Source organism: Apis dorsata, unplaced genomic scaffold (genome assembly GCF_000469605.1).
Source record: "Apis dorsata unplaced genomic scaffold, Apis dorsata 1.3 scaffold_651, whole genome shotgun sequence".
NCBI classification, from domain to species: domain Eukaryota; kingdom Metazoa; phylum Arthropoda; class Insecta; order Hymenoptera; family Apidae; genus Apis; species Apis dorsata.
In genome coordinates, this window is record NW_006263842.1 from 303587 (window position 1) to 315397 (window position 11811).

The window sequence follows — 11811 nt, forward strand, 5'->3', positions numbered from 1 at the left end:
TTCAAAATTTGCTTTTTTTAAAAAATTTGTTGTTTTAAAATCTAAGAACAATTTATTTCTACTTCTTATATCATATACACACTTAATTCAATTTTCATTTATTTTCCTTCTCTTACGATTTCTTTCTTTTTCTTTTTTTTTTTATGTTTATATAATTTCATATATAACATTTCATATATAATAATTGTTCTTCATATATATATTTTACCATTCTTCCATTTCATTAATATTTATAGATAATGTTATTATTACAAATCATGAATAAGTTGATAATTAAAAATCAAATATATAAATCTCGGGGCCTATTATATTATATTAACTGATATTAACTATATTGATGTTAATAATAGATTGAAATATTGTTAATATTATAAATATTTTATAAATATCTTTAAAATTAATAAAAAAAATTTAAGAATTGATTTTAAAGAATAAAACGAATATAAAGGTTGGTATAAATAATATTGAAACTTATTTTTTATTATCAGAAAGTTTGATAATGTATAATGTTTAAGTAATAATTATATATTATATAAAATTGAAGGATAATCAATAGATATATAATAATATACTCATTTAGAGATATATAATAAACAAAAATATTTTTAACAAACTTATAATTATACATAAATGTGATTTTTACAGTATAAAGAAACAGTTAAAAATTTATTGTTATTGCATATAAAAGTCAAATTTTATTGAGATATGAACATATTTATACACTAGACCATGTTTATATGTACAATATTTTTTTTATATTTTTTTTTTTATATTTATCTTCTTAAGTATGGATTATATTTATAAATCATTCTATATAACGTGACTCATCGTAAAAGAAATATTTGCATTTTTATTTGACATAAATTTGCCATTTCAGGAAAAGAAAAATTTATGATTGATGCTTCGATAATGCATTTATTGACGTCTGACATTAATCATAATGACCAATGTCTTTCTGCGCAATTCTTCGAGTATATGACAGTCCATCATTCATTTTTCTAATATATTTCTAAGAAATGGAATTTCCTGTTTGATCTTTAATTCCGATATGAGAAATAATCATGTTCATAAAATCAAAATATTGAACAGAGTCCAATCTTATCTTACATGGAAATAAAAAATTTTTACATTTTGTTTTTAACTTTTTTGAAATATGAATAAAATAATAATGTAAAAAATATTATTACATGTTTCTTCTTATATTTAAGTATCGATGAGTAAGAGCTTTCCTTGTTTAATAATAGTTTATACTTTTTTAAATATTTTTTCCTGTATAACAAAAATATTTTAATTCTATTTCAATATTGGCAATAATTGACAAAGGATTTTTTTTGAGACAGAGATAATACATTTTTATAAGATTACAGGATAGGATATTCTATTACAACGAACTAATTTCCAAAACATTATTTGTTGTAATATTCATTATATATATATAATATTATATATATAATACAAAACATAAAATAAGAATATAATAACATAAATATATATTTATAAATTTAATTTATTATATTTAAATTTATAAAAAAAAAATGTTTTCACATTTATTTTAATATATTGTATATAATTTTTATTTATTTAAAATTTTATTTAAATATTCAAAAATAAAATGTTATTCTAATAATAATGCTATTATTATTGTCTATTGTTTAACATCATTCAACATTCTAGTTTCATTTCATATAATTTGCCTATTTAATAATTGAAAAATAAAATAGTTTACCTATTATTTTATTACATAATATATTTTATATTCAAAAAAAGTATTGAAAAGGTCTTTCATTAACCACTATATTATCTCACTTTCCTACGATTTTACTTACTGTTTACCATCGAGTAAAAAGTGCAATTACGATATTCACATCAGGTCTATAATGTTTCAGCCGTGCTAGGAATATCTTAAAAACATACCGTTTCAAGACTTCCTTGTGACTTATGACGTAAACTTCTGTGTTCACGTTACAATGGCGGATGTAACTCTATTTAAATGCAAAATTTCCAGAACTTGTGCTCTTAACATAAGTATAGTTGCAAGATTCGCATAGAAACGATTTCGATATTTTCGAAGGCGAAACAAAATGTTTCTTTGTCGACCATAGTTATAGATGTAGAGAAAAATCCCATGTATTTCGTGACAACCATAGGTGCAACAGAACAACGAAAATACACGTAATTTCCACGTTAATCATTGCTATATCATTTTACGAAAATTATCGTGAAATATTATTATTCGGTGCTATTTTTAAAATAAAATTACGATTTATTTAAAGAGAAATCATATAAATTTTATTTTGTAAAATATTTATTATTATTTATTAGTTTTCATTTGATTTTATAGACAATTTTCGAATTTTCTGACTAAAAAAAATATAGTTTTGATATAACGAAGTCATTGATGATATCTTGCATCTTTACTAACGTTTAAAAATATGTATCAATCGGATGAAATTGAAATGAATTGAATAGATTACAATCTAGTTAAAGTTTGTTTGGAGAAGTAATTCATATGTAAAAGGATTTGTTACTTCTATTAAGAAATAAATTAAGAATAAAATTTTTTGTCTTCTTTGCAATGTATAAAAAATTGTGTCATGATTTGTCATCAATTTTAATGAATAAATTTTTTCTTTTGTATTCTTTCTTCTTGCAAATCAATTAATATTGATAATATTTATTTCCTATTTCTATCTTACGTATATATTGTTTACATTTTTTTCAATAAATATTTTAATTATTATGTATTATTTAATTATTATTTACATTATTTAATTATTATGTATAATTTAAGATTTTTTTTCAAATTTTATCCAATATAATTCTGATCTATTTACAATGTTAATAATATTATAATATTTTTAAAAGTTTAATATGTATATTTAATCATTACTTAGTATTTAATATAATATGTACACATATAGATAATATAATATTTTATAAGCATCATACAAAATACACATATTATATTCATAAAAAAAATATTGAAATAATTTCATGATTAAAAGTAGTAGCACATTTGAGTAGCACATTTCATCGTATTTTATATGTATTTATATAATATTTGCGTACTAAATATAATCTACGATATTCATTTCGACAAAATTGTATGAATATAGATTTAAATATTTTAATTCAAAAGAATTAAAATTATAGCACAAGCAGCAAATATATATACAATAGCTTTTCACTCGTATATGAAACGAAATTAGAGGAAAGTTGAGGCAGTGTCGAATAGACTATGATGGTCAGTATTATTATTATAAAACGCAATATTCAAAATATACAATTTTCTTTTATTCATTTTTCTTGAAAATTCATTGTTATTCATGAAACTGAGAATAACAAATTTTTTCTAGGTATTCAATTATTTAAGAAGTAATATTAAAAATTAAAGATAAATATACATAAATATATATAAAGATTGATATACGAAAATATTCGATAGATATTTTCTTTATTGAAATATAATTAATTTAATTTTGCATTTACTAAATGAAGTGAAAATTTTATTATAATAATAAATTTTATTATATAGATTAATAAAAATAGATAATAAAAATTAGATAATAAAAATAGAATGAGTTATCTTGTTCATCTTTGTTCATCTAATTAAATTGCCAATATTTATGTGTTTATGCAAAATTTATAAAAATCCACAAAATGTAGAATAAAGTATAATATAAATATAAATATTCTTATAATATTTAAAGAATATAAGAAATTTTCATTTCAAACTCTATTTCTTTATGTTCAGTTATGTTCATATAAATTTTTATTTTATATAAACATCCACAATCTATTTACAATTTAATAAATTTCACATTTGTTTAATATTATAATATTATAATAAGTTTCACATTTGTTTAATATTATAAAATCATTTATATGTTCATAATGTAAGATGATTTTTTAACTTTTTTTATTCAGAATGTTAATATATTTGAAGAATTAATTTTAAAGACTAAGACAAATGTAAAAATTGATATATTAGATTGTAACAAATCAAATTTATTATTCTAATCCAGTCGTTCATTTTTGTTATATATTTAATGGAACTATAAAAAAAATTTTATCAATAATTGCCATCTAATCACTTAATTAAATTTGAAAAATACTAACTGGATTAATTAAAAGTAGTTATATAAAAGAAATGACACATATCGTGAAATCTTAACTTTAAAAAGAAACATAATAAAAATAAATATATACCTATCTAATTTATTTAAAAAAAAAATAAAACGAAATAACATATACGCGTTAATTATGTAAATTCTGAAAAATTATTAATACTTAATATTTTTCTAAAGAAACACGAACGAATTTCTATTGAATTATGTAATTAAACATATCAGTTAAAACTTATTCATTAAATTACAAGTTTAAATTTACATTAGATTATATTAAATTAAGCAGTAGATGGAGATAGAATTCTATCTTCGTTTCACTTCATGTGGCGCGAATTTAAATTATTTATAATTTGATAAATCTTAATCGATATTTTGTACATCAAATCATTTTTTTATTTTGGTTTTTAGAATTAGATCTTTTAAAGATGTTTTATTAATATATTACTCTGAAAATTTTAAATTTGTATGTGTTTTAATATATATATAATACTGAAGTGATTTCTATAATTATATTTATTCTTATAACATATTTATTCCATACCTTATCTTTTATACATACAATATATTTTGCTAATATATTTTTAAAACATCTTTGACCAAAACAAACATAAAAATTAATATACAAAAATTGAGATTTACATGTAAATAATTTAAGTTCATATTATATAAAGATTACTCTATCTTCATTCTACTTCACTTCATTTTATTCTATCTATCTCACTTCCTTTAACGCAAACTTCAAATATGTTTATAACTTACAAAATAAGCCTCGATCGATATTTTTGTTTATCAACTTCTCTGTTTGTTTTGATCTTTATCCTCCTCGATTCTCGAAAGATATATTTCATGAACACGTTAACACATTGAATATCATAAAATTCATGTTCGAAAAATTATTTTTATTATTACTTCATATGTAATTTTTTCGAGTTGAGGAGTTAATTTTCGAGCGCGTTATCGAAACTAGCAACACAGCTGTTTGCAAATGCAACACGCGCGCATCCTGTACGCATCACTTCGCATACATACGCGTATAATTATCCTTCGACGATTTCATATACTTCTTACGCGTGACTGAACAAGCTAGCAAAAAATGTCAATATGACTTAATACTGTCAAATTATTTTTAAATTGAGTTGAAATTATTCCATCCATTGCGTTGCGATTTTCTTTTAATGACAATGACGAATCGCTGATTCGTATTGTTTCGTTTTTTTGCGTTTCCAATTAAAATTTAATTTTTTTTTTTCTCTCGCTCTTATATATGAAACTAAGTATTTTGTATATATTTGTCTGATAATCTACTGTCGTTATATCATTACATGTAATCACAGTCTGTTTAAATTCCAATGGAAGTATTTCGACTAAATTATAGCAAAAATTATAGATCCATATATCTTGAATTCAATATAATTTAAATGTATTGACAAAGACAATGAATGGATATAAGTATGAAAGTATGAAAATCTTATTAATGTAAATCAAATAGATTATTTATGTATTTTAAAAAAAACGCATTCATTTTTAATTTTTTATAACAATTTATTATTTTATAATAAAATATTTTGTAATAAAACTTTAAGAGTATATAATGCATAATGGATATATATAAAACAATTTTTTTATATTTTATATTTAGCAAAATATCACTTGAAAAAGGAGAAATTAACGCTCAAAATAAAATAAATTTTTTCAAATAAACAAATAAAAGATATTTAATTTTTATTATTCTACCACGCTATTAAAAAATGTTTTATAGACAAGATTGAAAGAATACTGAAAATTTGGAATTTGATTTGACGCTTCTTTTCTATTGATAAAAAATTATTATTATACATATATATACAATCTGTTATACATATATGCAAACTTTCATTAAAATCAGAATTTTTGGTTCAGATAAAATTTTTTATAAAATAAAATAAAATAAAAAGGAACTTTAAATAAAATAGTAAATAGATAATTATAATTTTGTAATTAAAATACACATTGAAAATAAAACACATAAATTATTTACTATAATAATATTTTAATTGTATAGTGTAGACTAGATATCTATATATGCATATAGATTTAGATACATCTATATTCATATACATCCATATATATATAGCGTTCATTATTTGCTTCATTGCTTGCTCTATGCATTTAATATTATCCTTAATCTAAAATATCGATCATAAATGTGTTGCTTCCATTATTGTGAATTCATTGAATTGGAAATGCATAGTATTAACAAATCATCATGAATGAATCATAAATTAAAAAAAAAAGTCTTTTGTTCGCAATGAAACTCTTGATATTACATCCATTCTAGAGAAATCGTTGAAATTTTTGTGAACAATTATGAAACAGTTATACGAAATATTGCAGCCTCGATTCAAAGAATTCTTATAATCGCAAGACTAATCATTGATTGAATTTCAATTTCCAAATCGAAATCTGAGTCAATTTTGCAATGAAGCAACGACCTCGGCAAGATTTCTGAAATTAATCAAAGTGAAAATGCTGGTCAACTCTTTATTACCTTATGGTACCTTTTATTACAACACAATTTATATTTTTTGTATCTATTTCATGCCTATAATTCTTTTTTTGTTTTTGAATGGTGTTTAGTTTATGATATGATAAAATAATATTAAAATATATATATATATATAGGATGAATCACTTAAAATAGATCGCTTAAATATCTTAGCTGATATTGGTAGAAAAAAAAAGAAAAAAATATATCAAACCAAATTTTCATAATATCAAGAAGCACATAATTTGATAAAAATTATATGAAAAGAATTTCATCATATGAAACTTCATTATTTTTAAATGATGATATGTTTTTTTACAAAAGAATGTTTTAAGATGCACAAATGATTTATAATTCAAAGCTCTATTAGATAGTATATAAAAAAAAACATTTCATTTAAAAAAAGAAAAATGGATCTTTATATGATCTCTGCACATCCACAAAAAAATTGTTTATATCAAATTATGTGTTTATGTCAAATTTAATGATATTTTTTGTCATTATTCAAAATAATCTAGTTTTAAATATCTTATCACTCCTGTGTATTATTTATACATAATATAATTAAATTCTATAATTAGAATCTTTACAATCTTTATACAAAAAATTAAAATTAAAAATCTAAAAACTTAAAGCTTATTGTTTTGTTTCTTTCTTTGAATTACTTTTTGGTTTTTTGTTATTATATAATTATTTAAATATATTAAAATATTATTAATTATTATATTAAAATATATATATATATTAATAATAAATATATATATTAAAATATTATTAATTATTTAAATATATTAAATATTATTAAATATTTTTATTATACAATTATTAAATATATTTATTATACAATATTATACAAATTTATAAATTTATAATATATTCCTTTGCAAACTAGGAAATTATCTACATTATTTTTATTATTAATTCTTGTCAATAGTAAATTATTATCTATAAGTTGTTAAAAAATATATATATATTGCTTTTCTCCATTAATTAATCATTAAGAAAATAATCAGGAATAAAAATATAAACTTAATTAAGATGTCTTTTAATTGTTTCACTCTTACGCAGAATCTGGATGATCATTGTTCGTTATGAACACAAAATTATAACAAGACAATTTAAGCTTTAAACGGCTTAAATTCGAGTTGTGAAGTGCCTCGTTTGTGTCTTATTAAATTCGTCCGAACTTATTAAATTGTAACAGTATAAAATAATTCGAATCGATTCGAAAATCTTGGCTCGCAATTGCGTCACAGTTTGAAGCAAGTTTCTCGAGAAAATTATCGATTAGGCAAGATCTATCGGTTTCCTGGTCGGTTGTAGAACATTATTAACCTGGAATTAATCTGTTAGCTCACACAGTCTTAGCTACAATAGGTAACAACTGCTAATTTGCTCGTTCCATGCGAAAATCAATCGTGAACGTGATTTTAATCCAGCTATGGTCCCTCGTGATTCGAATTTTGTCGTCAAAGGATTGACTTTTAATATAATTTGTTTTGATTTTTCAATTACGTAAATGAAATTTTACGCAGATACATTTACTTTGCAGTGTATAATATAAGTACTTGAAAATTGATCGTACTCGATTACGTGATTTATGTATTATAGGAAATGTTACGTGAAAGATCTTGCGGATATTTTTAATTCCATTACAAACTTGATTGAATTTAAATAAGATCAAAATCATAATTAAATTTATTAAATATTTATTAATAGCATGGAAGGAATGAAATGATCTCTATTTCGTTATTAGTGTTAAAAATTTTCATTTTCTCTATGAAATATGAAATTTGGATTAGGTTAAATTTTATTTTGATTAATTGATTGACAAATAAAATAATAAAAATAATAAAAATATCTCAAATTAAATTTTTAAATATTATTAAATATTATTAAATAAATTATTAAATATGCAAGACATTTTTTTAGGATCTTTTATATACAATTAAATTAAACAATAAATGACAATAATTTAAACATGATATTATTATCCAATTAATAAGTATCCAATTATAAAATTTTATTTCAAAATCGAATCGAATCGAATTATCGATTGGTTGCAAGAGTTTCGACAATATTGTGGCTGCAATTATTGCCAATTTATTGTGAAATAATACTGAAGTTTGTATCGAAAGATCGTGCATGTTTTCAAGTGAATGCAATTTATTGAATTTGAATTGTTATAATTCTATTAATAAGCTCGTGTGCTGATTTTTTAAATTAGAAAAATATTTACTTGTTATAAAAAGTAAATACAAATTTAATTTAATTTTCGGTATTCAATTTATAAATATTATTTATTTACAAAGACAAAATCTTGGAAAAAAAATGAAAAAAAAAAATTAATAAAATATTATCTATAAAGTATTTCTTATGATTTTCATATGATATCATGTTGTATTTAAATTCTAAATAATGATATATTTATTCACATATCTGATATTTTAAAAAATACATTTCTTTATAAAAAAATTTTTTTTTATAACAAATGAATATCGATATTGTCGCGTTCAATTGTTATATATTCTTATTTTTTTTCGTTAATATTAAAAAATAATATATATAATATATTGATTCCATGTGAAAATATATGAGTCATTCTATGTATATATGACTTCTTTAAAAAAATAAGAAATGTTATATGAATATCTACACATCTATATTTTACCTGTAAATATAAATAATTAATAAAAATTATAAGTTATAAATAAAACATTATATATACCTATATAAATGATATTGATTGGCCATTCATTTATCGAATAATTTAATCCAATAGATATTGGTTAATTGATTCTCTGAAATCATTTTTGTCTCAAAAATGAACAATGTTATTGCTGACATAATTATAACAAATGAAATATGAATAATAACACATTTTCTTAATTAACTTAATAATATTTAAAATATGAAAAATCCAAATTCCTGAATCTTTCTCATTTATTTCAGATGATTCCGAATAATTTATGGGGAACAATTCGTTTTATTAACCGTTTGTGATGACGTAAAACGAGAATCCTTCAAAGTTGAAGCTTCCAAAGACTATCAAAAACATTGAAAATATTTCAAAATTAAATCAAGAGAAAGCCACGCGAAAAAAGTAAATGAGAAAAATATCGAATATTTTCTGATCTTTTGAAAAAATTATCGGACAATCTAACATTTTGTTTCAGATACGCGGATCGTTCCTACAGACATCATCCACGGGGATTGATCATATACGGGCCTGTAACGGTGTCGAGCATACTGGGTAACAACAATGCCACCCTGCTTTGGGGTGGTAAGGATAATTCCAACTTCTCCAAGCTGGATGCTGACGATTCCATTCGAAACACGTACTTCGTTGGAAGTTCCCAAGAATCTTTGACCGCAAATTCGACAAACAATACCGTGATACCGCGATGTCCGCTTGTCTCGCCGCATCTCAGTAAGTTATATCATTGTATAAGTTTACACCAATGCCCGAACTGTCGCTCTTAACTTTCTCCGAATTATCCATCAAATGTGAAAAACTTGAACACTAACTATCTTAAACTTGAATTAAACTTAAACACTAAAACTTATATAATTTAATTTATAAAATTAAAAATAATAAAACTTATATAATTTTTAAGAAATTTAAGGGTAGAAAATTGATTTGAGAGTATTTTATAAGTGGATGTTACATTGAGAATAAAAGTTGCTATTGATCAGTTACATTTCAATTCAATGTTCAGTTTATTAAAAAATAGAGTGAATGAATTTGTATTTCAAAGATGTATGTTTCTACTTGAGAGTAAAAGTTGAATAAATGAGAAATTGAGAAAAAAGTTTTACGTTTTGTTTTATAAACTAAGTAATATTGAATAAATATTGAAATTTTTATTTCCATAACTGATTCTGAGAATTGTGTCTAATGGAAATAAGTTTGTGTTTATACTTTCTGTCGTTTGTTCATTGCTATCTCATTTTTATTCCAAATATTCTATGTCGTGTTTTGTCTTTTCATACTTACTCTCAAAATATTATAATTCTCGAAACTGCTTCGAATTGCAAACTGAATAGTTATACTGCTACATATCCATTTTCAACACGTATCCATTCACTATAAATACTCTTTAAAATAGATAATTTTATTCTCAAGTGAACATTTTTATATAACAAATTGGATTTATTTTGATTTTTAGAATCAACTTTTCGATTTTGAGTCTCGAATATATCAATATCTTATACTTTTTGCATCTAAAAGTTTCAAAAATTTTAATGATAGAAAAATAATTATTACTTTCTGAATTGTATGCTTGGAATTTTATTTCACTGTTGAAGGAAAAATATATATGGATACGATCTGCTATTGACTCCTTCTGTTTTCATTCTATATAGTAGTAATTCATTTGAATAAAAAGAAGATAATAGCGAATCAATGCCACGGTAAACGCTTCTTTGTTCGTTTTTCCGAATGGCGGAAAATACGCATTAAAAGTTTTAAAAGGATTTTGTATAAATGTCAGCTTTTGTATTGATGATTCTTTATCTTCTTATAAACAATTTTTAAATGTTTTGTTCATAGTTTAAGCATCGTTCAGTATTTGAATTCAAGCAATTTCAATTCGAGGCAATATATAACGTGAACCACTTATTTTATTTGAATTGAATGTTCTTCTATCAAGATTCGAAATCCTTTCAATTGAAATTGGGATCTTTCACTCACTTTTTTTTTCGGTGTGAACTTGGATAAAAGCTGTTAATATAACATTGAAAAATAATATAATATATTTAAAAAAAATTTTTAAATTTTTAAAAATTTATATAAAAGATGTTTCATATTTTATAAAATATGAATATTTTATTTTAAGAAAATAAAATTTAAATTAAATTTTTGTCATTAGTTACCAAATTCTATAATTCTAATTTTTATTTTATAATGAATGTACATACATAAATAATTAATAATAAGTAATAATTATTCAAATGATTAAGAATTATAAATTTCATACAAGAAATTAATTTCTGTGATTATAATATGATATAGTTATTTTCAATAACATATCATATGCAAAAATACAATATAGTATTTTTTTTTACTCCTTATGAATTAAAATTACAAACTTATTCATTATAATTATAATTATATTATAAATAATATATATTATAATTATAATTATATTATAAATAATA

General features: G+C 21.4%; 1 protein-coding gene across 1 annotated transcript in view; it reads left to right on the forward strand.

Annotated features, from left to right (window-relative positions):
• LOC102671422 (beta-1,4-N-acetylgalactosaminyltransferase bre-4-like) overlaps nt 1-11811 on the forward strand; it is a gene marked incomplete at its 5' end in the record, with an annotated part of 34633 nt that overhangs the window by 10072 nt on the left and 12750 nt on the right. Inside the window, one exon of the mRNA XM_006621949.1 lies at nt 9828-10081. Coding sequence (XP_006622012.1) covers nt 9828-10081 — 254 coding nt within the window. The remainder of the gene's footprint in view (nt 1-9827; nt 10082-11811) is intronic.